Here is a 25,424-nt window from a genome sequence, read left to right on the forward strand (position 1 = left end):
AAAAAAAAAAAAAAAAAAAAAAAAAAAAAAAAAAAAAAGAAAAAAAGAAAAAAAGAAAAAAAGAAAAAAAGAAAAAAAGAAAAAAAGAAAAAAGAATTGTAAGCGGCTTAGTTTGGAATATCAAGCTTGTTATTAAATTGTTTGACATATAGGCTAACAGACGTCTTAGTGTAGGTACCTAAGGTAGGCAGCCATTGACCATTCTGGTTGGAGAATAGTCCTAAAGACCTGGAACAGTCCTAGACTTGGACCACCTAAGTACGCTGCCTGGACAGCTTATGTAGATAATTTTCTATTTCGATCTAGTTATAGTTCTATCCTAGCAGAAACACAAGCAGAATAAACCATGCCATTATATTCAACGACCCGCTGTGCAAACAAAGTCGTCTTTGCATTCATCCATGTCCAGCCACTACCAGGTCCCCGGATGTTACCAGCCGACTTTTGTGCGCACAGTCACCGATCCGTGTGGTTTTAATTTGTCAGATCGCGACCGCGGGTTTGGTGTTGATAGGTCTGGTGCCAGGCTGCGGGTAAATCTTGTCTGAGACATCCATGACAAGCGGTGCCCACAGTCCATGAAGACTCTCGTGACTTTCTACCACGGGATCCCTTTTTATTCTTCCCTTTCTTTTTCTTTGAGTGTGTTTAAATGTTAGTTGTTTGTTGCATGGTGAAACATGTACTCCATACGTAGACTCGGGTGGCGAATTTTACATTTTGGCAAGATTGATAGCTTTGAGTGTGTGGTCTATATTGCGTATAAGTACGGGTGGGAAAGAAAAGATACAAAGCCACTGCATACTGTCAAAAACAAAACCCAGAATAGATCAAGTGTAAACTAAGCGCAGATAGAAAAAAGACATAAAGCAATGAAGATTTAAGTACAATCTATAATATAAACAGACACAGAGTACAAAGATGCTCCAACGGACTCGACATTCGAGTCCGAGCTTGCCCAAATAACGAATCCACGTCGAACGCCAAACTCCAACAGACTGGATATCTTCCAAACACGCGCTATAAGATCATAGCAAAAACCATACATAGCAAATAAATATGAGTGATGACTCGATAGGGCGACAAACTCATCCCTCGTGATGTCTCACAACTGAGACATGCCAAACTGTAAAAGCTCTGCACGGGTGACAACCGCGCGTGTGAAGATGAAAGGATGATCGAAAAGAAATGAGACTGGGAAAGCTAAGCGATAAACATGCGGCAGAGAGGAAGAAGAAGACGATAAAGAACTAGGAAAAGAAAACAGTATGATAGCGGCAGAGGGTATGAAAAGCCAATAAAACAAACAATGGAGGATATCACGACGAGAACATGCCTCTCTCCCAAATAAGCCTTCGAGGACCGGGCGAACGGCCCAGTTGCACAAACAAATTCAAAAAGCCCAAAAAACAAAACGCCTGCTCAGAAATTAGCCGAAAAAAAAGACAAACCCCCCTTAGCAGAAGCGGCGTCGTCGAAGAGGCGCCGTCTCGTAGTACTCGAGCTTCCACCTGAGGTGCTTGTTCTCGTCTTCGACCCTCAAGGCGTAGCGCTTCCAGTGCTCAAAGTCGTCCTTGAGACGGGCGATCTGCTCGAGCAGCCGGGCGACGTAGGCGTCCGATTTAGCGAGCTTCTCGTCCCTGACACGGAGCTGCTCACGCAGTGTCTCGTTCTCGTTCTTCTCGCGTGTCCACTTGTTCCTCCACTCGCGGCAGCGGTCGTCCCATCCGCCGTGGTGCTTCTTCAGCTCCTCGACCTCGCGGCAGAGAAGGCTGTTTGCCTCTTTGAGGCGGCAGATCTCGGCGTCGCGGTGCGACAGGTCCGCGCGTGCCTTCTTCAAATCCACCTTGAGGCAGTCCCTCTCACGCGCGAGGGCGTCGTTGGCTTCCTTCAGGCGGTCGTACTCCTTCCAGGTCGGGCCGTCGTTGAACCAGCCCCCGTGGCCATGGCGGTGCCGGTGATGGTTCCCACCCCGCTGGATGAAGAACTCCTCCCCGAGCCCGCCGGCCTCGATGATGATTTCGCGCGGCATTCGGCCGTTGGCCGTCCGGCAGTAAAGTCGTCGTGTTCGGTCAGTCGAGAACTGTCCGCTATCCTAAGTTCACGATGAGATAGCAAACAGCCCAACCCTTTTTTTTACTCGGAGAACCTCGACGTTTGTGGCCGGTGTAGTTGGCGATGTGGTATTTGTAATAGATTGTCAACTACCTAGTTGACACTCAAGCTCCTGGATCTTGAAATATAGTATTCAAAGCAAATGACGTGACGGGCAAAGGTCCGGAAATGCTAGAAACACAACATGGAAGGAAACATGGCACTTTAAGTAGGTCTCGGCGCCTTGAGCCAAAGTGGTCACCAGGGATCTTGGTTAGGCTCACGGGAGGCCAACGGTTGGCGTTGCGGCTAATGCAGGTCACAACAACATGAGAAAGTCAGGGACCACCAGTATGGGAGGGTGTGGAGGAAAGGATCAAACAACAGGCAAGGGTAGTGCTGATGAAGAGCAGCTGGATTAGACGGCTTCAGCAAGCCGTTTGTCTCTTGTCCTTGAGGGGTGTGGTTAGAACCATCGCTAGTAGCTAAGATAGACCCAAACAAGGTAGCGATTCCAGCAGGTAAAGCAACAACTAAGGGTCGCCGAATCCGGTAAAAGTAGCTGGGTTCTAAGGACAAAAGAGAGATGCGTCTAAGCCAGGGACCTACCTTGGTGTGGCGCATGCCTGACAGGTTTAGGTCTGTGTTTCCTTCCCACCAGGGCCTGGCCCAGGCCACCACCATGCATTTGTGCGCATATAAGCCGCGACATCATTATGTATGGGGCAGATCATTCTTTGACCTGTATTTTGTTTGATGTCTGCAGTGCAGGACTGGTCCGTCCCGCACGCACACGCGCAGCTGTTCGCGATCAGAATGCGGGACGTACTCCTTGCGCATTTTCAAGACGAAAGTGTGGGAGGAAAATGATTGTCGCCAGGAAACAAAAGTGTATTAAGACCCTGGCGAGCTAAAAAAAAAAAAAAAAAAAAAAAAAAGACCGACTGATTTATCGACTGACTGAATGGTGGCTTGGGTGGGTGCAGATGACTTATCGTGTAATACTCTATGTGCCATTTAGAGTCGACGACAGTAAAAACCCATGGTGAACGAACAGGCACATTACATTTATTGTTTGCAGTGTGGTTTGAATCTAAGTTCCAGCTGGAACTTCCAGCTGACTTTGACTTTGGGGCGACTGGTGCAGGGCAGGTGGTAATGGGGGGTGACGGTTTAGTGTCTCAGACTGCAAAAAAGAAATAGAAAAAGAGGTGTGCAATAAGAGAGAGCGTTCGCTTGAGCGCTACTCCTGCTTAACCTTCCACATTAATCATCAAAACTTGAGAAAAAAGAAACCACCCCAGAATCGTTTGCCATCAAAAGTCGAGTGCAGTTGACGTCGAAATGCAATCGATGCCTCTTCCGGACAATACAACTGGTTGGTTGTTGCTTGATTGGCGAACGAGAGTGAAAGCTGGAGAGCAACACTGCCTCGGCCAGTCCGCTTTCACGGGATGAGATGAATGCATGCGGTAAACAATGATCTCAAAAAAATAGGTCGGAGCCGAGTCTTGCGCAACCCAGTCCCGCCCCAGAAGGGTGACACCATTTACTATAGGTTGCCCTTCCCCTCCTTACGCTCCGCGCCTGACTACCCTATCACTAGAGTTCAGGTGAGGCCTCATCTGACTGGATGGTTAAGCGAGCATGGGCGCCTATTTCCCTCACTATCAAGCTACGCTACCAGACCCTCCCACACAAATAGCCAAGCCTACGTCATCACACTACACTGCTGGCACTCAGACAAGCTGTCAGCCCGGCTATCTGCCTAACAATTTAGCCAGGTTCGGCTAAAGAAGCTAAGAACATTTTTTTGTGGCGAAGCTCTTTGCAACTTGATGGGGAAAAAAAAAAAACTTTGTACACAGCAACCAGGTAGCACATAACCAGCAGTTGCGGCTTAGTGTAAATACGAATTCATTTTATTGGTGTACCAGCAAGACCTAATCACGGCCATCGCCCAGCCCGTATGCTGGAAAGGGAGAACGGCGTGAAAGCTTGTAAATATCGATCTTCGCTATTTCTTGCCAGCCGTCGATGTCCCAGAAAAGATTTCGGCTTCCTCTCATCACTAGACGTGATCCTCCCTCCTACTGGTTAACCGCAATGCAATAGTAGTATCCTCATACTGAAAGTGTAGGATGGCCTCGCATAGGATAGTAACCATGAGGGCCAAATCGTCACTTGGTTGACACATTTGCTCGCAAAACAACGGCAAATAGTTTGATCAAGAGCCGATGCTGCGGTCCTTTATCCTATGCGATCCGGAAACCACAACTTGACAGATTTAACGCTCAAATAAGCGTGATTTCACGTCCCAAAAGGCCGACAACCGCTAGTCTGTGCACACAGACGATGGTAGGTGCAGTGCTGCATGTATCAGCTCGGGACGTGTCATGTCAGTATAGCGCTCGCCAAAGATGTCACCTTGAAAATGGTGCCCATGGGTTGGACGTGCTGTTTAGCCCATGCAGAACACAGGTAGTGTGATACAGCGACATGTATGGGTTTGACTGTATGGCCATGGAACCACCAGAAACAATCTCGAACGGAAGCAGAGTAGGCTAGGAAAGCCAAATTTCATCTCAGGAGCCAGAAGAGGCTGGAACTGGCGGATTCCCGGACCCGCCCGAGGTGGCCTTGTTTCCACCGCCAGTTCCCTTGCCGCCGGAGCCGTCCTTGTTGGAGTCACCTCCACGGCCTCTTCCACCACGTCTGCGACCACCACGCTTATGCTCGCCTGCAGGTTTTTCTGCGCTAGCTGCAGTTGACCCGCTGGCAGCAGGGGTCTCAGCTTCATTCTTGGGCCCTCCGGAAGGTTTTGGCGCTGCCGGGGCGGCACCAGAAGCCGCGTTGCTCTTAGAACTTCCAGCATTGCCGGCAGATGCTGCCGGGGGAGTCTTCTTATTCGTGTCCTTTCGTTCTAGCACCTGCACGGTAGCTTGCGCGACTGTTACGGGACTAGCAGCGATTGCCTTGGCGAGGCCTTCGTGGTTGGCGAAATCGACATAGGCAAAACCCTTGCGTCGATCAATCTCCACGAAAGTCACATTGCCAAAGACCTGCATTGCATCCTTCAATACGGCATCGGTGACACCTTGAGAGGGATTTGCATGCTTAACGAAAGCTCGTGTCGTGTTTGAGTTGCCAGGAATAGCTGATGCCTTTTTGGGGCCTGACCCGGATCCTCCTTTACCCTGCGCGGCCTTGGGTCCAGTTGGAGCGGACTTCGGCGGTGTGGGTCCCGCCTGGGTGTTAGCAGCCGAAGGGGCGAGCGTAGGTGTAGAGTTTGAGTTCCCTGACGCCGCATCATCTTTCCTTTTCAATATAGCCACAGGCGCCTTTGGAGCACTTGAAGATGCCTCGCTACCCTTGTCTGCAGCTCCCCTTCTAGAGCGACCTTTCTTTTCTGTGCCCTCCTGAGCATGTTCAGTAGCACCAGAAGCACCCCTCTTGCCGCGAGGCCCACGAGAGCTACCAGCAGCAGTCTTTGATGCAGCCGTGGCAGGTTGTCGAGCCGCGTTGGTATTTGCTGTGGTTGCGGAATTACCTGGAGCGTCGTCTTTGGCATCTTTGGTGGATGGAGTGTCTTCTGCGTTGGCCAATTTCCCATCGCTCTCGGCTTTCTCAACCTCTTGACGAGCCAGACGCACCTTCCTATGAGCGTTTCCTGGACTGATACCCAAATCCCTTGCCAAGATACGTGCAGCAGCTGCTATACCCGCTCTGCGGCCTCCCTTTGCCGACGCATCATCTTTGGAAGACGCTGATATCTGACTTGCCACATTATTCGCAGCTTCCACTGCAGCTGCAGTGGCTGCTTTCTTGGTCAAGATCTTGACGTTCTGACGAGGTCTATCCGTAGACTTTTCTGTCTTGGACTCCCGAGACTTTCTCTTGGAGTCCTCGGAGCCCTTGTTTTTGCCAGGCTGAGAGTCGTGGCGAGAATGCTTGCCAGATCTAGCCACACTGGCGTCCTTGGCTTTGTTTGCCTTCTTCTCACGGAGGTAATCAATAAGAGGGGTAGATGAGGCCTTGACAATCGGCTGTTCCTCTTCCTGTCCCACATGATCTGTTTCGGGGTCTTTGTCGCCCGTTGGATTTGCCAGCGACTCGAGAAACGCCATGAATTCGGGATCCTGATCAATGGTACCCTGGCGCGCATCTGCACGGTTTTTACTCGTCGGAATCTTCTTATAGATCGACATCTCCATCACAGGAGGACCACAGAGGCAGGGGTCGGTCCAAGTGCCGTTCACATCTTCCCATGGAGCACTTCGCACTTGCTCCATCAAGGGCATGACATACTCTGTTCTGAGAAGATGCAGATATGCGCGCGATGGTCGCGATGGCTTGGATGGGCTTTGGAACTTTTTAGCTTCGGCAAGATACGGACATTAGGTCCTAGTGTAGGGACAACTGGAGTATACTCACTCGTTAGAAGTTTTGCCGGGCATGAACGAGAACCACCCAACCTTGCCCTTGTTAGGCTGCCATTCATCGCCAAGATACTTGAATACTTCTTCCTCTGAGATTCCTGGCGGTAGTCGACGGATGACGATCTTTTGACCCTCGATGGGTGCTTTGCCTCTGCCTGATTTTTGGGAGGTACCAGCCTGATCTTTGACATTTGCCGCTGAGACAGGCAGGACACCAGCTTGCCTGGCGGTATTCGTATGATTTGCCATGATTTGCGAATATGTAGGTGAACAGAAAGCAAAGACCGATGTTGCTGAAGATATTTGGAAAATGAAAGATAAAAAAAAACAAAAACAAAGAAAACAAAGAAAAAAAGAAAAAAAAAAAATCGCAGGCGATAAGTGACGATAGCTCAATCTTCTTGCGTTGGGGAATAATTTCCCTAGGCTTTCTGTCTCACGGAGATAAGAGGCAGGTGCTACACCTTAAGCTGGTATTGACTTGCGCGCTTTCACCGTTCCGCCCGCCGTGCGGTTGTCGGCAAACACGTGTGTGAAGTAGTAACTCTGAGAGCCTGAATGAGGACGTTAGATGCCAGCGCGGCGACGCGCGATACTAACAAAGATTCTCTCCCCCAAGTGTCGACCCTTTTCCTTGATCTACCGGCACTTTGTATTGCTGGTTAAGCGGGCATCCATCACCGCCTAGGGTCCATGCATGCAATTTGTGTCAAGGGTTCTTCTGATGATGCAAGCTGAGAAGGTGACAAAATAGTGGGTCAGGTCAGATGGCAAGCGGAACGATCCCAAATGTCTTGGCGGATAAGGTGGGATTAATCGTTGGTCCGTGACTGTGGTTCCAGAGTAGCCAGCCAATCACAGGCAGTGTTACTCCCCCCACCCGACCTGTCCATGTGGAGAGGCGCCTGCGTGGTACAGTAGAGGAACCCAGCTGCTGTTGCCCGCGCCAACCTCATTGTCCTTCGAAGTCATACTGGAAAGCGCCGATAATTTTTCAATTGTTAGCATTATACACAGGCGCTCTTCTTGCTCGAAGCGCTTTGCTTGACGCGCACGGCAGCGAGGTCCTGCCCGCAAGCACAGCCCGAGGTCTCACTCACACAACCCCGCCGAAGGCAACCAGACCGCTGTAGGGTTTACTCCTCATATCTTGAAATTTCTCTCCAGTGACTTGGGAGAGTAGTCTATCGACACGTTTCACGAAACGTTGAAAGCTTCGTACTACGTGCCGACTGGCCAACGACTTAAAGTTGGTTAGACCCTAACATCGATTCAAACCGTTCAACTCTCCCGTCGCAACCTTACGCGACCTGGGCCCCCCAGCTACCAGCTACCAGCTCCGATACGATAGACCACAGCGATATCATGGCTTCCACCGTACCGAAGCCCGGGCCGGCAAACCTGCGCCCAGGAGCGGGCTTGGATGAATGGCTGGAAGAAGCAAAGCGGTGTCATTATCTCCCAGAGGCGGTGATGAAACAGCTATGTGAAATGGTTAAGGAGGTCCTTATGGAGGGTATGGCGATCGAGCCCTGTGACAATGCTTCAAGCATTCAGTCGCGATTCTGATGCTGCTGTCGACTTGGTCTTTGCTTTGACTAACAGGGCCGTAAACAATCGCAGAGTCCAACATCCAACCCGTCGTCACACCCGTTGTGATTTGCGGAGATATACATGGCCAGTTCTACGACCTGCTGGAGCTTTTCCGCGTGGCGGGAGGAATGCCAGGCGAGACAAGTGTACAAGCTCCCCAGACTGCAACAACGGTTATCACATCAGAAGATATCGAGCCACCAACAGAAATCACGGATCCAAAGCTGAGGAAAAGAATCCGAAGCTCTAGCGCGAGCGGCGCAACCGAGGATGGTGGCGGTGACAGCGCAGATCAATCGGCCCAGCCAACAGATGAAAACTCCGAAAAGTCTACCGCTGCGCCTTCTCCGGCGGCCGACACCCGCTTCGTTTTCCTGGGCGATTTTGTCGACCGTGGATACTTTAGTCTTGAGACTTTCACACTGCTAATGTGTTTAAAAGCAAAGTAAGCTCCCACCACGGCTGCAGCTACTAACTAGTATTCGTGTCCCACTTTCTTTTTGATCATGATCCTGACTGACATGTCCGCTACCTAGATACCCTGATCGTATTGTTCTTGTTCGTGGAAACCACGAGTCTCGACAAATCACTCAGGTGTATGGCTTCTATGAAGAGTGTCAACAGAAGTACGGCAATGCCTCAGTATGGAAGGCCTGTTGTCAAGTCTTTGATTTCTTAGTACTTGCTGCTATTGTAGACGGTTCAGTGCTCTGTGTTCACGGTGGCTTGTCTCCAGAGATCCGGACTATCGATCAAATCCGAGTTGTAGCAAGAGCGCAGGAGATTCCTCACGAGGGCGCCTTCTGCGATCTGGTCTGGAGCGACCCGGAAGATATCGACACATGGGCTGTCAGTCCGCGTGGTGCCGGGTGGCTCTTCGGTGACAAGGTTGCTACCGAGTTCAACCATGTGAACAGGTTGCAGACTATTGCGCGAGCTCACCAACTTGTGAACGAAGGTTACAAGGTATGTTCAGCACCCCGCGCACCGCTCTTTAGATTTTAGTCATTTGTTCCATGTCGATGCTTACATCTCCCACCACATAGTATCACTTCGCCCAGAAGTCGGTCGTTACTGTCTGGTCCGCGCCGAACTATTGTTATAGGTGCGGCAATGTTGCCTCCATCATGGCAGTCGACCGCGACCTGAACACCAAGTTCAGCATATTCTCCGCAGTACCAGATGAACAGCGGCACGTCCCTGCCGGGCGTAGAGGCCCAGGTGACTATTTCCTGTGAGATGAAACAAGAAGGTCCACGAAATTACGAGCATAGTTCAAGGTCATTGTTGGGACAGGCGTTTGGAGCGGCTTCTTTTGTCACTAGAGGGGATTGGCGGGCCATGCAATTTGACATATATAAACTTGATACCGACATGGCAAAGTGGCAGGCGTTGGTTAGTAGTATAGATTACATGCACGCCTACTGTTCTCATCATTCTTCCTCTTTTTTTTTTCTTTTCTTTTTTTTTTTTTTTTTTTGCTCATAACAAGACTGACATTGGACACCAGTCGAGCCCTTTTGTTGACTGTAATTCTAGGTGGCTGCATCCATGTCCATAGCGTCGACATCGGATGAGAGTGAATACACAAGATGGAACAACGCAGGCCGCCAAGTGTATAACTGCCAATCATGTCAATTATGCCTTCGATCCATAGACACCTCTCTGACCAGTGGTACTGCCCTGGATGGTCTATCGTCAACAAGATGTTAGCCACCTTGCTGGCCTTGGAATGGTTCCTCGCCTATCTGCCTTGGTCATTACTCAGCATTATGCTTTTCATTTCTGGGCACCAGTATCATAGCTAGGCTTGGTACGCAGGACATATGTATTTCGCATCTCGTGTGCTAAACGTCATTTATCATGGCTAAGATGGTCATCCAGCTGAAATTCACTTTTCCGCAGCTGTCTTCTCCCGGACCGAAATTCGTCTACCCACACTGTCCATAATGAGGGCCAGATATGTGTTCATAATCATGGCCGTTGCTGTCAAGCCCCCACCAACAAAATACTTGCTCGTCGTTCACCATAGTCTCGGGCACGGCATCTCGAGTAGACCCATCAATGGCATGCGCACTCGGATTTTCTTTTCTTTTTTATATTCGCATGCAGCTGCGACGACATAGCCCTTGCCGACTGACTACCAGCTGAAGATCGAAGTTTCTCAGGGGTGCCCCCCTCCTGCACTTCATGGGTATGTCGATACAAAGCGAAAAAATTCGCAGCTGTGAATTGGGCTGTAAACAGCCGACTTCTAGGAACGCTGCCATGCTCATGGCCTCGCTTCCCAGCGCTTGCTGCTCAGTAATCTCCACGTCGCACAAGGTTATCATGGACTTGCACCACCCGTGACCACTGGCCTGGGTTTGCATAAGCGAGAACAACGCGCAACATCCCCTTGCCTAAAGATATTGGGAGGTTACTGGATGTGGATGAAATGTCAGTGTTCTGAATTTTGGCCATCATCGCCCGTAAAGTGCTACAAATCGATCAGTTAACTCCAGAAATGTTGAACTCCTGTGCTTTTAGAGCATCACATCTAGAACTAGATTTAGATTATAAGTTATAAAGGGTCTCGGGCTGTACCGAACATTCCGTATCAAGGAAAGGGGGGAAGTTTCTGTGTCTCCTCATCCTAAACTCCGGCTGTTACTGTTTCCTCCGAACGCCAGTGCTATGATCCGGGTGTCTGTTTCTCACAACCTAAAGCCCTAAATCCGATTGATTGATCAACTTTAGTAAGGAAGTTGAGGTGTAATCATTGAGGAGTCGAGCTCAGGGAGCTCTCCACTTCCCCGCCACCCGCATCTAGGTGCGTTTATGCGGGTCAATTATTAGTCTAGAACTAGTAGTGGGTGATGGCATATATAGATGACGTGACAGCCTCTCTCTCTCTCTCTCTCTCTCGTCTCAGTTGCTTGCGATAATTACAAACATAAAGAGCGGCTTGTCTTGAGCATCTGATTGCTTTGTATCCCCTATCTACTCTCCAATCATACTCACCGCCCTCGAAATTATCTGACCGCAACTACTTCTCGTCATAATGAGCTCAAAACCCAAGGTTCTCCTCACAGGTAGCTGAATCCCCGCACAAGATCTCGCCATACAATCTGAAGCGTTCAAACTGCCGTAGAGCATAGTTCTCACTACTGACTTTGAAACTCCCAATCTAGGCGGGTCTGGCTTCATAGCAGGTATGTCAAGCGTAGGGCTTGAAGACAACTGAGATATATTTTGGCAAGTAAAAGCCGCAACACCACTGACAAATTTGGAGCAACTCAGCCCACACGCTTGACCAGCTCCTCGAGAAGGGCTACAAGGTCATCACAACTGTGAGGAGCGAAGAGAAGGCCAAGATCATCCGCGATGCGCACCCCAACGTTGGCAAGGATGCGCTGGAGGTTGCCATCGTTCCCGACATCGCCAAGCCGGATGCTTTCGACGAGGTAGTCAAAACGCCGGGCATCGAGCTCGTTCTCCACACTGCGTCTCCCTTTCACTTCAACATCGGTAAGTCCTAAACCGTCCCACCGTAAGTAACAAGGTCGACTGATCGATCAATCGCCAGGCGACCCCAAGGAACTCATCGACCCGGCCGTGATCGGGACCACTGGTATTCTCAAGGCGATAGCTCGCTCCGCCCCTAATATCAAGAGGGTGGTGATCACGTCATCATTTGCCGCTATTCTCGACCCGAACCGCGCGACTGACCCTAACACACTGTTCAATGAATCTTCGTGGAATCCCATCACCTTGGAGATCGCAGTTTCGAACCCTAACGACAAAGCTAATGCATACAGAGCATCCAAGAAGCTTGCAGAGGAAGCAGCTTGGGCCTTCGTCCGCGACCCGGCCTCGGGTGTCAAGTTCGACCTCGCCACCATCAACCCGCCCATGGTTTTCGGGCCCGTGGTGCCCTATTTCACCAACCTTGAATCTGTTAACACCTCGAATGAGCGCATCGTGAATCTGCTGCGTGGAAAGTGGAAGGAGGACAACGCCATCCCAGACACGGGCCTGGCCTTCATCTGGGTCGATGTGCGTGACGTTGCAGAAGCCCACATCCGCGCGATGGAGGTCCCAGAAGCAGGTGGTAAGCGCCTCTTCACGACAGCCGGAACTTTCAGCAATCGTGAAATATACGAGGTGACCAAGAAGCACTTTGGAGACAAGTATGCCGACAAACTCCCGCCTAACGACGTAAAGGGTGGTGAGATCCTACCGGAAGACAAACGCTACCGCTTCGACAACTCTGAGACGAACAAGATCTTGGGCATCAAGTGGCGAACTTTGGATGAGAGCATCGTTGATGCTATCAAATGTTTCCAGACCGCTGGAGTTTAGATACACGGCCATGGAATAATCGCTTGAGACGCCGGGATTGAGGTTTCATCTCAAATATCTCAGTCAAGTGTTTATCTTTATGAATCAACCTCCATAGGAATACTGGATGTGTGCTCTAGGGCAGAGATCTTTTTTAGAATCTGAGCTTTCCAGATGCGATAGTCCCGTCGTCTTCTCTCGCTAAGATAGTCGTGTCTCTCTTGTAGCATTGTGTCAGCCTTGTGAAGCTGAACGCCATCGTTGGCAGCGTTGTCTGTACTGTGACTGTCGACCACAACCTGGGCATCTGCTAAATCGTCTATGCCGCGGAACCAGTCATCCTCAAGCCACTTGCGGTCGTTGACCACCATTAATGCTTGCTTGAGCCCTCTAGGCTTTAGCTCGGACCATTGAGCCCAGGCATCATTTTTGCTGTTTCCATTGGCGTCGTTCTCCCCACCATGACCGCCAGCCACGACAACCTCTTGGCGAGCTCTTGCCATGGCATCCAGAAGACGTTTCTCGATAATCTTATATTGCTCATTGCTCAAATTTCCGGCGGCAGTCGCCTGAGCGTTACCAACAGAATTTGCTGCGTTGGTTGCTGCTGCGCGCGTGGAGTAAAACACAATAGCCGCCAGAAGCGCCGTCATATTTTGTAGCACCCATTCGTCATCTGTGGGTTTGCCGTGCGGCGAGACGATCGCATCAAGACCTGCCATGACAAAAGGAAGCACACGCGTCTCTTGGAGATCAGCACATACGAAACGGGCTGTTGGGCGTAGCCATGGTGGATGATGTGCGCTTCTTGACGCGTTCGCTAAGCTTCCATGTCGGTCATTTGCCGAGTTTCTCGCGGAGACTTTGCCCCTGGTGCCGGAAGACCTGAACTGTGCAAGTGTTTGTTCTTTACTGGGAGTTGGACGCTCTCCCCTGGCGCCGCGGCGACCCGATGACGGCGACTCGGCCAATGCATCCCGGAATCTGACACTACTGGGAGTCGCTACCGCGCCATTTTTGCCCCTTGCTCCAGATCTCGGGTTTGGGGTTGATATGTTAGGCAATATGTTATCGAGATGTGTATATAGCCGCTTATAAACACGGGGCGGGATCGGTGGGCGGGGCTCAATAGGTGGAAGGTTGAGTGAGGTTTTGAGTCTTTGCGCCATCAACGTGGTTAGTGCGCGGCAAGCGTTGTGGTGTGCGTAATTTCATTTCAAAGGTATGCTTACCTATCACATGCTATATGAGAACAAGCATAGGTTCTGGCGATCTCCTCATCGGCCTTGAGCGAGCTGAGGAGGTGCCGCGACTGCGAGAGCAGGGAGCCAGCAAGATCTATGAGCTGGGGCGGGAGCTCGGCGGAATTAAGGGTTGGAAGTAGGGAAAGAATCGTTTGGGGGATTGTGCGGTTCATTGTAGGATGCTGGATGAGCTCCTATCCTCGGCAATTGTTAAAGTAAGCCAGTTGATATGCTCCGCTCAAACTTTGGTAACTCTCAATCCAACCAACTCCCGTCATCTTCTAGAAACAATCTTTGTGATGTATTCAGGAACGCGAAAGTCGGAGCTTCCCAAAACACCGGGTCCCTCCCTGGTCTGTTTGGGAGAGCAAAGAGTGGGTCTGATGTCACCTAAACAAAAATCTCCCCGCGACCGGCAGGCAACAAATGCCACAGCTGTGGCACTATGACTAGCAATTAGCTGTATTGCAATAGGCACTCGACACCTTGCTCGACCTGAAACGAGGCTTTTTTCTTCTTCTCGCCGTAAAAAGTTTGCGAGAGTAGCAGAATCTAGGAACAGACCTTTCGCTCCTCCCGATAATGCGTATTTGTACATGACGACCATGCCGCGCCTCAGGTCAAAGGCCTACTTGACTTGCTTCTATTGCGGCCGGAAGACCTCAACGCGCAACGATGGTAGCGTCCGCCGCTTCGAGTGTCCTTCCTGCGAGGCTACCAACTACCTAGACGAGGTGGGTTTTTTCTTGTCGGCCCGCCTTTTCATGCCTCATCTCAGTGTGACCTTTCACTGAGACGTGTACATATTCAGAATGGAGAGATTACGGATCCTCCACTCGAGGCGACCGCGCCATCAGGAGGGAGTGACGACAAACCCCCAACCATGAGAGATCTGTTGGCATCCCAGCCCGATAATGATGTCTTCTGTGCCGAGTGTCTGAAAAACCAAAGGTTGTTTACGGCTTCTTTGGCGCAATATCTACCTGGGGATCCCGATGACCCCGAGTATGATACCCGCGAGCGCAACTTCTACAAATTCCGCAATAACCTCGAAAGGCAATACCCGCAGACCTGCTCCAAATGTGAACCTAAGGTTCTCGAAAGAATAGCCCAGGCCGGTTATACAGCCAAGACAGATCATTTGCGGCGGATGATTGATCGGAGCCTAAAGGCTCGGACTGCGGAGCAAGCAAGCGCCAGCGGTCCTCTGGGCATTCTTTCAGCGGTGGGACGGTACCTGTGGCTCGCTGGCTTCATCTTGCAAGGGCTGTGGCACTTGGAAATGATGCAAGAACTTGTCGCAACTGTAGAATTCCCTTGGCTGCGTAGTTTTGGGATCAGGCAACTGCTAGGAGTCCTAGCATGGTTACTCTCCCTGCTGCCAGAGCCAGAGTGGCTCATGAAGTGGAGCATTATGAGCACTGCAGTCAGTCTCTGGTGGAACCCCTTTTTCGTCAAGACTGTTCGTGGCTTCACGAAGCACTTGCTGGGCATCGGGACATGGTATACCTATCAAGCAGTGATCATGTTCTTTCGTGTCCTGGCACCTGGGATACCCAATCTCTCACGGGAGCATGGATCGGCCGTGTCTGCACAGCTCACAATGCACTCTCTAACCTGCATTTTTATGTTCTACGTATGTATTACGATCCTATCCCCTCAATATGCGCATACTAACATGCCTACTAAAGATCACGAAACTGGCGTTGGGCTCCATTCGGGTCGATACAACGCCCCTTTTCGGTAATAAAAGTTTGTCAACACCGAAACCACCGGACGTCCCTCCGCAAGCCCACCAAAGAGGGCCGTCGGGTAATACCATGCTTGATACGTTGGACGAGGTACTGGCCTCACCCATTCCCGCGCGCGAGAGCGATAGCGAGACTGAGACTCAAAGCCTTCCTCCGAAAATCCGGCCAAGGTACACGGAGGGTCCGCTTCGAGGCCAGCAAATGTCACAGCGCGGTGGCTTGTTTGCCCCTGAAAACGCCCGAGGGTCAACCTTCGGCTGTCAAGATGACGCACCGCAGCAGACAGAATACGCATCAGAGATGGACTGGCAGCCTACCGAATCACCACCTCGTGCGTTCAACCCCTTCAGCGCCCCTGAACAACCTTTGCGCAGTTTTAACGACGCGCCTGTAAACGATAAGCACGGTCCATTTTGGTTCAAAGTGCCTCCTGCTCCAGCCACCAGCATGGCCCGCAGAGGTTTGAATTCTGCTACGGCTTCCAGTACCGCACTCCTGCAGAAACAACCAGAACCAGTCCAACAACGCCGGTTCTTTGCCTCAAGAGACGAGGAGTTAAGAAAGGAACAAGAGGCCCGTGATGAGAGGAATAGGAAAGAGGCGGAAAGGACAAAGTATATCAAAAGCCCATCATTCAGATACAGGGCAAATGATCCCCGTGATCCGTTGTCTGACATGTTTGAGGACACTTTCAAGATCAGCCCTACCCGCGCAGCACCAGCGCAGCAGGCTGCACGGAACGTGGAGAGTACTAAGCAAGAGGTTGTCGCACGGCAGGTGAAGGCATCGGACTTTTCTATTCTGATACTGTCTGCTCTGCTCCTGATCCCTGGCTATGAGACGGTTGTTCCAATGGAGTACGGAGTATATATGGCTCTGAGCATATGTTGCACAAGTCTTATCATCTGGGTTCGAGTCAATCTCGAAACATTCAAGACGATGCAGGTGCAGGATAGGCACAGGTCAAAAGCTATTGCGTATACAGTCGCGACCGGACTGGCATTATCAGAAGTTGGGTTTCTTGCCTGGACCGGAATGATGGCACAGGATTCAGGGGAGCACAATGCGCTTATGGCATTCTCCAGTGAGGCAAAAACCGTATTTCTTAGCCTGCTAGTCATACACCAGGTGTGGAACCTGTTTGCTGTTCAATTGGTCGTACATCCTTAGCTGGAGTGACGACCATGGACGAGGTTGAGCTGGGTGCTTCAGCACGAGTATTGAACGGACCCGAGTATGCACGGTTGGTCAGATGGACATCGTCTTATAGTCTTTTAACCTTGGAAACTCGGCAAATTGATATGCCTTACTGCTTGCTTCATCCTCACATAGACCGATCCCGCACATACTAGAACAATGATACCCAAAATTTCTGTACAGACAAAATTACCCAAAGTATCCATGTTGAGCCGAAAGGAGCATATGTCAAGAGCGGAGAACCCCCATCAATCACTTGATCATCTCATTTCAAGCTCAAGTAATCTCCTCACACAAGAAAATCAACCGAACAATTTTGAGCAAGGCTTCTCGAACCCAAAGATCAAATCGCCTTGACATATTGAGTCAATTTCCATGGCAAATTTCCCTGCATGTAATGGGCAGTGGGGAGATCATTTGGGAAACATTTGCCTTTGGAGAAAAACCAAATATAGTGTTTTGATATGCGCTTGCGACTTCTGGAGCAGGTCGAGTCATATTAGATCGATCAACCCTGCGACAGATTCAATACAAATACAGTACCGTATAAAACTTGTTGCCATGTGGTGATGAATGATTACCGACACAAGAGAGACAAAAAAAAAAAAAAAAAAAAAAAAAAAAAAAAAAAAAAAAAAAGCCCGACCCAATCGATTGCTCAAAGTGTAGAATTATACTAGCAAGACTAGCAAGACCAGTTCTAGGTTCTTCATAGTTCTGGGTCTTTAGCATTGGTCTAGCCTAGAGCTAGTCATAGTGGCTGATGTCAGTAGAGACGAGTTGACGCTAGGTCAATTCAGCGACCAGACGAAGGAACCATTGCAGAATGGCTGTCAACTAAAAGCAAAGTCGGATGCTGGCCAAAGGAGGTGGCGAAAGAGGAAGAGAAAGATGGGCGAGGAGGGGTTCCTATTCGTTTCTACTATATTACCAATATCTTAGAGACGTTTAAGTGGCTGTGTCGATCAATCGCAGGCGACAACGACAACATCAGAAAGACACAAAAAAAAAAAAAAGGACAAGGGACCTCGAGCTGAACCCCAGACGATCCCAGCCCAAGCTTGATCTTCAGTGCGTTTTGCCATGTGTCTTGTCCTTTGTTGTTTTTGTGTGCGCGATTCTGTTTTTGCACAAATCGAGCCGGTGTTGCCATTGGCCCTGTTTCATGTCATGGGATCTGCATGCTACGCGTGGGCTTGCATCAGACTCATGCGAGGCTTTGACGAGTTGAGGTGCGATCGCCAAGGTCCGGGACGGGGATCACGGCAGGTAAGGGCAGGATCCCGCAGCCGAGATATGACGTTCATCCTGTCGGGGTAATACTGTTGGCCACACAGGATTGGACCAAAATACTAAGTGCTGATCGCCTTGTGGCCCAAGCAACTTTTTATTCTTATGTGATACGTGGGGGAGAGACGGACGTTAGCAAATTTCACAGATTAAGCTGGGTGGCATTTGCTCATTGGTACTGGGACGATCTTCCGTGTGTGCTGGGAAATCCGTTGTTGGCGTTTGGTTGGCATTCGTCAGAGTTTTGCCAAGTGCATTAAATCATCACAGTACCTACGTACCGAGTGCATGGCTCGTCAACTAATGTCGTCTTTTTTCTCGACTGGGGTTTGTAAAGTTCGTCCGAGTCGCTCGGGGTTAACTGCGGTGGTACCGATAATCTGGCCTGGGCTTCTTTGAACTCGGACAGGTTTGCTCACTCTAGAAACAACCTTGGGTCCCTTAGGTTAGTGCTAAGTACCTAGGTACATACTTTAGGTACCTAGAGGCGGAAACTACTTTGAAGACAATTGCCATCAAATTTGGGTAGCACCACAAATCTAAATAAGGAAGCCAGTGCACACAAAAGATTATGTCTCATTACCGTAAAAAAAATGAAAAAAATAAACAAAGGCAGGGAACATGATAGTGTGACAATCCAACACATCATTACGCCCGCAACTTACAAGAAAAGAACGGGGGGAGCATGGGGGGGATACATTCTGCCTAAGCTACAGCTGCTGTTCGCTCTTTTTGCCAGTTGACAACTTGACACCCAGCTGTCAGTTCTACTTGCTGCTATAACAAGACACTGTCTTGGTTCCCCGCAACGGAATCCACATTGGAAAGCCGTCAAGGTCGTGTTTTGACTCCCAAACAACGCCAGGTTCCATTTCGGAGCACCTCCGCGGAACTTTGATCAATATACCAACGCAGTAAGTCGTCTGTGTTTAAAAGGTTTGCACGTAGGTTTGTAGGGTAGTGGGATGCTTGTACAGTAGTGAGTAGGGTACCTAGTTACTTTGCCTTGTGTACCACGGGTGATTTAGGGTACATCCCAAGATTTGTCAACTCATCCCGCTTACACAACCACGTACTGTATCCATATGGGGTGCCTTTCCTGAGCAAACTTGTTTACGCCTGGCCCGCAATTCAGGGATTGACTTCATTCTTTAGCTGCAAGTGGCCAAACTTTGGACCAATCAAGAGTCGCTCGCTGTAGAATCCGTTATGTGGGTGCCTTTCAGGTAAGGTACCAAATCCAGAGGTACAGGACCCTTGGCCTCACGTACCAGCACGCCATAGGTACCTCCTACGTTGCATTACCACGCAAGTGGATGTCACCCCACACGACCTTTCGTCTCCGATCCCCACCACAACTTTCTCGAATTCAGCTCTTCCTCCGACATCTCACACCACCCACCTACGAACAAAAAACATCACCAGGGGAAAATAAAGCCTTTGTTATCCTGCTTGACTTGCAATCGACCTCGAACTCTTTGGCACTCGCATGAGCCACACAATATCAAAACTTCTGGGCGCTCCGGCTGCGTTCGACGGTTCCCGTCTCCTTCCACCATCATCTCCGACTACCACGCACAAACGAAAATGATGTTGGACTGTCGTTGTACTGCCTTCAAGACCATCAACGGTGCTCTTTGAGCGGCGTCTGGTCCTGCCGGCACATACCTCTTGACGGGGGCACATTTATTGATCGAAACCTCTTACGATTCTCGACCCGACTTGACTATTCAAATCTTTGACGACTGCTGTTCATTTCCGTCCAACCCGTCCCTTGTCGACTCTGGCCTTTCCCCGATCTCACATCAATCATCCGCAACCAATCGACCACCTCCAGCCTCTGTGATGTACAGCGATTGTAACTCACACGATACTCAGATGGAGCGAACTATGATTTCAAGACGAAGTGCTCGATCATCTATTGAACCCGGCGAGGAGGCAAAGCCGGACTTTGAGTCTCAGACTCAGTCCAAAAGGAATTCAATCATGGAAATAGAAACCACGCAGGAGTTCGAGGACTGCGTTGCGTCTACGACAAGCATTCAGAGTGGCTGTAAGCTGCAAAAGTCGCAGTCTATGCCTGCTCTCTATGCTTCCCCCTATGTTTGGCTTGACCCTATGGAGCCAAGCTCCTGGGGCAAAGACGGTTACCTTAAAGTCATGACTGGAACCGGCAACGCACTGAAGGGGACGGATTTTCTACAGCAACTTGAGGCCGGGCTACCTGGTGATTCGCAAAAGTCGTCAAGACCTGTGAATTTTGGCATGATCGTCCCAGGCGTCTATCGGTCTGGTTATCCCCAGCAGGAGCACCATGCGTTTATGAAGGATCTCAAACTCAAGACTGTCGTGTAAGTCTGGTGATCATCTGCCTTTCGAAATACACCAAACTCTTGCTGACGATAACTTGATAGAACTCTGGTTGAAAAGGAACCGCCGGAGGGCTTCAAGCCATTCCTCACAAGCAACAACATCAAACACCATATCATCGCCATGAAGGGCACCAAGAAAGAGACAATTTCGTTGGAAACTATGCAGGGCATTTTAAATGTTGTGCTCAACCCCAAGAACCATCCTCTGTTGGTTCATTGTAACCACGGCAAAGTTAGTTGCTCCAGTCACTTGCAACCCAATTATCATCTCGAGGATTGTCTTAATTAACAAGTATATTTTTACAGCACCGCACTGGATGTGTTGCAGGCGTGGTCCGCAAAGTCACTGGGTGGGAAACGGACGCCATCATTGACGAATATCGCAAGTTTGCCGATCCCAAGGAACGTGAATGTGATATCGACTACATCACCATGTTCGACATTGCCGACGCCAAGCTTTCCAGCATATTTACTCGAAAACCTCTCTATGCACAGGTTGGCCCAGTTGGTATGGTTATGCTGACCATCCTCGTCGTTGCTCTGTTCACTCTTAGCATGATCAAGGAGGACGTGGCCAACGATTGGTCGTAGATCTTTTTGTCCAGAGGATCTGCATAATCGCTTTCATCAACATGACATCGATAACAACGCCCTACATCTAGCCGAATTGCTGCCGGCGCTTAGCCTTCTTTGGTTGCTATCTGATACGGGGCGCCCAAGCAGGGGTTAAATGACCCCATCAATCAGTTGGGTCACGTTTGACTGCGAATATTCGGTAACATTTCCGATAAAAGTTATGGCATGTTGCGTTAGATTCTTGGATGATACCAGGAAGCCGCGCTCATGCAGGCAGCATCTGCTCTTTGTTGTTTTCTTTTCCTTTGTTTATCCCGTCACTTGTTTACTAGATGATATAGCGGGGACCATCAAGTGCTGAGACGTCTCCCGGAGTTTGGTATAAGAGCTGGTGGTTCGTGTCCCGCTCGTTTGTTTCTTTCTGCATCGGAGAAATCACTACTCTCAAGTTTCTTTTGTCTTTTTATGTGCTCTGGAGAAAAAAATGGCGATCTGTGAGCTCGATAGGACCGCAAGGTTTATCATCGCCCGCTTGTTTCCCTCCGCTGGTTTGCCTATTGCGGACGCCGGAAATCGGTTTGAGTTGTATCAAATATTAATTATTCACCGTCACAAAACATGGCGCGTTAGGAAAAAATTCCTTGGCATCAATGCAAATACCAGATTCCTTTGTCCCTTTCTGCCTTTGTATACGTGGATTTTGTTTTAGGTGGTTACCTCAAACTAGACCGCTGTTATGTGGCATGCACCTATAACGACACGGAGATTAAGAAGCGGCGGATTTACTAGTACCCACGAATCTTGCAGTCTGTTATTGGCAGTCTAGACCAAACAGTCGGTTCCAGTTCCCAGCAGTAATCTTCAACACAGTTTTGATCATAGTGCTAACAAATACATCCATACTCATCTCAGCTTGAACAAACCTCCCTGCTTGCCTATGTGGATGCTTGTGAAGCTAGCGGTCTTGGAACAGTAAGAGATCCTAAGGCAATCACGAGGTCAAATGCAATAAACTTCGATCCGAGGTAGTTGACCCGTTAAAATAGATTCTGCTGCAACACCTTGGGGAGATTTTGGCCTATAGTTCAACACCACCCAAGCAAGATTGAGAATGTCACCATGTCGACTTGGATAAGCTAGCAACATCTTGCTGATTTTGATTTTGATTTGAACACCTCCCCAAAGGATCCAACAACTCGTCGCCTGGTGTGAGATGGCTATTCTATGGAAGGACAGACAGACTCTTCACTTGGGAGTTGGACCACCCCACCGGTTCCTCGCTATCCTGTCCGCCTTCTCCCTCTTCCTGTCACCAGTAAAGTAAACCCAGCCGCCCGCGACGGTATTCGACGCGCCAAGGCCGATGGCGACGCCACGCACGAACCCCCTGGCCGAGAACTTGTTCCGGATGGAGGCGGGCCTCCTGCGCATGGCGAGCAGCGCGTACAGGCCGCTGCAGGCCATGTTGAGACCGGCGCCGTCAATCGCCCAGCCGCTCAGGGTGACATAGGACGTGAACATTAGGGCCGGGGTGAGGAGCATGGGTAGTGGTTGGAAGGGGCGGAAGTGGAGGGCCGTTATTAATGTCGCCATGCCCATTGGAGGGAGAGATGAGGCTGTTTTTTTTTTTCGGAGTGGGTGTGTTGCATTGTCAGTGATGTTCTTTATGTGGTAGAGAAACCATTCTTTTTCTGAATATGCGGAGGCGATAGCTGCCGTCCTGGTGTAGTTGGTTTCCAAAATGACTTACATCCCCATGCTTCCACCTTCTCAATCAGAGACTTTCGGGGCAGTGGAGGTGTATCGGTTGGTGTGCTACTCATTGTGGCGATTAATTTCTGTCTTGGAGAGTTTTATGAAAGGAATTCATGAAGTTAAAACAGCTGGTACAGCTGGTACAGCTGGTAAGGCCTATTAGCTGAAAGAAAAAAAAAAGATTCAAGGAGTTTTGGCGCCCTGGTGGTGAAAGCCAAATATTTTCTTCCCACTTGGCCCATGAGCTGCTACCACGCGTTGGGCCTGTAAGTGACGTGACGTCGTTTGTCCGCGCTCTAATTGTCAAGCGACCAAGGTGGGTGTCGAAGACCCCGTGACTAAGCATCGATGTCCTGTGGTCGCAGATTGCTTCCGGGCGAATCAGCCACCTTCAAACTGTCCCGCAGCGATGGGATTATTGGAACTCTGTTTTTGATGCTTGCGAAACGGCCACGAACCTAAACGTCCAAGGCGAAATCATCTGCTACAAGCATGACATGACATTGCTCGGCAACCAACTTCAATAGTTTATCGGGTAACCACTTTTCACCCACGCATACTCGACGGTGACATCTACTGCGAAACAAAGAAAAGAAAGGATTCAAAATCCGTGCGCACACACTTAACGCACCGAGGGTTGGGATCAGGCCACGAAATTTGGTAGTGGAAAGTCCGGGTCCTGGGGAAACAGAAGGACGGGACAGATACCAAGTCCAGGAAACAAAAACAAGAAAAGCAAGCTCTCATCCGACCGATCGACCAGCACTGTAGCCAACCCTGCACCTCAACTCAATCGCCGGGGTTACCGCCTTCCCTGCTCCCCCGAGCGGCTGCCACGTCGACACTACTCGGCCTTCTCCCAACGCCCTGCTCGACTTCACATCTTGTGACTGCCGAGATAGTCGGTCGGACCCCCGAATTATTGACACAACAAGGCCGGGATACAGGCCCAAACCAGCCTTGCGGTGGCCCGAGTTACCTGACTCCCCATCCACGAGTCCCGAGTCTTCCTTGATAACAGAATATCGCATAAAAGGACGGGCCCTGTGCTCCGTCTTCGCCCTCTTTCATCATGTCAAGCGCAAAGACAACAGGGGCGAACGCCTCCAGCAACAATACCTCGGGGGCCCGCTCTCGAGATCACAACCAAGGCAACCAGGGACGCAGCTATACCCCGGAACAAAAAGAAGCAGTACTCCGCATCCGTCGCTGCAAGCCGACGGCATTTTACGAAATCCTTGCGCTCACATCAAAGACGTGCACGGACTCGGAGATCAAGAGGGCGTATCGAAAACAGTCCCTCCTGACGCATCCAGACAAGAACGGGTACGAGCACGCGGACGAGGCGTTCAAGATGGTTTCCAGGGCTTTCAGTGTGCTGGGTGACAAGGAGAAGCGGGAAAAGTTTGATCGCTTCGGGACGGATCCGGACTCGAGGTTCGAGAGTGCTAGGGCGCAGAACCCGTTTTCTGGCTTTGCTCAGAGGAATGCTGGTGGTGGGGGTGGTGGTGGCGGCGGTGGCTTCCCCGGTTTTGCGGGAGGGTTCGAGGAAGAGATTAGCCCGGAAGAAATGTTCAGGCGCTTCTTTGGCGGTGGTGGCTTTGGCCAATTTGGAGGTGAGTTGAGGCATCGTAGCATTCACGTCAAGTGAACATAAATCATACTGACTGGCAACAGGCTTCGACACGGGCCCGCAATTTGTTTTCAACATGGGCGGTGGTCCCGGAATCCGTGTGCACCAATTTGGCGGAAACCGGCCTAGGAGACGACCGCGTGCCGAAGGTGAGCCGGAACCCGATGCAGGGCTCTTGTCGACACTACTTGGCCTGCTCCCGATACTTTTCCTCTTCATTATCCCGCTCATCTCATCCATCATGTCGGGCGGCTCGAGCTCCATGCCAGATATGGTCTTTGATGAGCCGCAAGCGCCGTTTACGCACAAGGTCAAGATCCCTGAGCATAACGTGCACTACTTCATGCGACCGACCGATTGGCAACAATTCAAGGGAAATAATCACAAAATCGCCCAGCTCAACAAGCACGCTCACGTGACGCTCATCAACACCCTGACGCATCGGTGCAATGTGGAGAGACATAGAGAACAGCAGCTGCGGGACCAGGCGCAAGGATGGTTCTTTCAGGACCAGGAGAAGCTGAAGCTGGCGGACCAATTCAAAAAGCCAGCATGCGAGAGGCTGAGCAAGCTGGCAAAGCGGTACTAATAGGGTCTGGCGGTCCACCATCTCCCTGCTTCACGGATTTAACTTGGCACTAGGATATGGGGTGCATGTGTTTGTTACGGCTGTTATTACGGATAGAGTTGATGAGAGCTACGTAGGTAATCACGGATCTAGGCAGCGGGTTCATTTTCTTTCCGCCTCATTTCTTTTGCTTTTTGTCGTCTTTGAGTATGGGGAGAATTGGTGCAGCTTATTCTCTCAGTTGCGTTGCGCCTCCAATATGTTCATTCTCGTTTATCGGTGGTGGCTCGAACTGGCGCTACTTGTCTGACTGACCATTAAAACATGTGAGGCTTGCTTTTTATATTTCCTTTTCTTCAATTCTGACTTGTGTTTGCATGTATATACTTGTATGTCCCGGTATCGCTGTTGCACGTTGACCTGGTATAATCAATTAAAATTCATTCAGTGGCTCAGATCCCCTTTATTTTCTTCTTCCTTAACGTTCGAAGCACGTCACGGGTGCAGTTGCGCCACAGTTGCAGTCCGAAAAATTGCTGTCGCCTGGCTCCTTAATGCCTCCCGATTGTAAACCTACGCTGTCTTGGTT

At 50.2% G+C, this 25,424-nt stretch overlaps 9 protein-coding genes across 9 annotated transcripts; 5 read left to right on the forward strand and 4 right to left on the reverse strand.

Annotated features, from left to right (window-relative positions):
* Positions 1-1,456: 1,456 nt before the first annotated feature.
* On the reverse strand, positions 1,457-2,032 carry PgNI_07018 (uncharacterized protein; the record flags this gene model as incomplete). The annotated part of the gene is made up of 1 exon (XM_031127036.1): positions 1,457-2,032. The coding sequence occupies one exon, from the start codon at positions 2,030-2,032 to the stop codon at positions 1,457-1,459; it is 576 nt and encodes a 191-aa protein (XP_030980656.1).
* A 2,647-nt stretch (positions 2,033-4,679) lies between these two features.
* On the reverse strand, positions 4,680-6,782 carry PgNI_07019 (uncharacterized protein; the record flags this gene model as incomplete). The annotated part of the gene is made up of 2 exons (XM_031127037.1): positions 4,680-6,456; positions 6,529-6,782. The coding sequence occupies 2 exons, from the start codon at positions 6,780-6,782 to the stop codon at positions 4,680-4,682; spliced, it is 2,031 nt and encodes a 676-aa protein (XP_030980655.1).
* A 707-nt stretch (positions 6,783-7,489) lies between these two features.
* On the forward strand, positions 7,490-9,668 carry PgNI_07020 (uncharacterized protein). Its single transcript, XM_031127038.1, has 4 exons — positions 7,490-8,049; positions 8,157-8,571; positions 8,663-9,092; positions 9,173-9,668. Exons 1-4 carry the CDS (start codon positions 7,899-7,901, stop codon positions 9,362-9,364), a joined length of 1,188 nt encoding a protein of 395 aa, XP_030981404.1. The 5' UTR covers positions 7,490-7,898; the 3' UTR covers positions 9,365-9,668.
* A 1,371-nt stretch (positions 9,669-11,039) lies between these two features.
* On the forward strand, positions 11,040-13,354 carry PgNI_07021 (uncharacterized protein). Its single transcript, XM_031127039.1, has 4 exons — positions 11,040-11,200; positions 11,300-11,320; positions 11,409-11,636; positions 11,695-13,354. Exons 1-4 carry the CDS (start codon positions 11,170-11,172, stop codon positions 12,468-12,470), a joined length of 1,056 nt encoding a protein of 351 aa, XP_030981264.1. The 5' UTR covers positions 11,040-11,169; the 3' UTR covers positions 12,471-13,354.
* On the reverse strand, positions 12,548-13,866 carry PgNI_07022 (uncharacterized protein; the record flags this gene model as incomplete). Its single annotated transcript, XM_031127040.1, has 2 exons — positions 12,548-13,607; positions 13,682-13,866. 2 exons carry the CDS (start codon positions 13,864-13,866, stop codon positions 12,548-12,550), a joined length of 1,245 nt encoding a protein of 414 aa, XP_030981390.1.
* A 277-nt stretch (positions 13,867-14,143) lies between these two features.
* Positions 14,144-16,772, forward strand: PgNI_07023 (uncharacterized protein). Its single transcript, XM_031127041.1, has 3 exons — positions 14,144-14,427; positions 14,505-15,329; positions 15,385-16,772. The coding sequence occupies exons 1-3, from the start codon at positions 14,290-14,292 to the stop codon at positions 16,612-16,614; spliced, it is 2,193 nt and encodes a 730-aa protein (XP_030981405.1). The 5' UTR covers positions 14,144-14,289; the 3' UTR covers positions 16,615-16,772.
* Positions 16,773-19,335: 2,563 nt separating this feature from the next.
* PgNI_07024 (uncharacterized protein) lies at positions 19,336-21,543 on the forward strand. The gene is made up of 3 exons (XM_031127042.1): positions 19,336-20,282; positions 20,346-20,535; positions 20,610-21,543. Exons 1-3 carry the CDS (start codon positions 19,777-19,779, stop codon positions 20,892-20,894), a joined length of 981 nt encoding a protein of 326 aa, XP_030980548.1. The 5' UTR covers positions 19,336-19,776; the 3' UTR covers positions 20,895-21,543.
* A 243-nt stretch (positions 21,544-21,786) lies between these two features.
* Positions 21,787-22,883, reverse strand: PgNI_07025 (uncharacterized protein). The gene is made up of 2 exons (XM_031127043.1): positions 22,630-22,883; positions 21,787-22,495 (listed from the first exon to the last, which is right to left on the reverse strand). Exons 1-2 carry the CDS (start codon positions 22,700-22,702, stop codon positions 22,125-22,127), a joined length of 444 nt encoding a protein of 147 aa, XP_030980730.1. The 5' UTR covers positions 22,703-22,883; the 3' UTR covers positions 21,787-22,124.
* A 203-nt stretch (positions 22,884-23,086) lies between these two features.
* On the forward strand, positions 23,087-25,282 carry PgNI_07026 (uncharacterized protein). The gene is made up of 2 exons (XM_031127044.1): positions 23,087-24,250; positions 24,312-25,282. Exons 1-2 carry the CDS (start codon positions 23,707-23,709, stop codon positions 24,854-24,856), a joined length of 1,089 nt encoding a protein of 362 aa, XP_030981401.1. The 5' UTR covers positions 23,087-23,706; the 3' UTR covers positions 24,857-25,282.
* The last annotated feature ends 142 nt before the right edge of the window (positions 25,283-25,424 follow it).

The sequence above is a fragment of the Pyricularia grisea genome, assembly GCF_004355905.1.
Source record: "Pyricularia grisea strain NI907 chromosome Unknown Pyricularia_grisea_NI907_Scaffold_4, whole genome shotgun sequence".
Taxonomy (NCBI): domain Eukaryota; kingdom Fungi; phylum Ascomycota; class Sordariomycetes; order Magnaporthales; family Pyriculariaceae; genus Pyricularia; species Pyricularia grisea.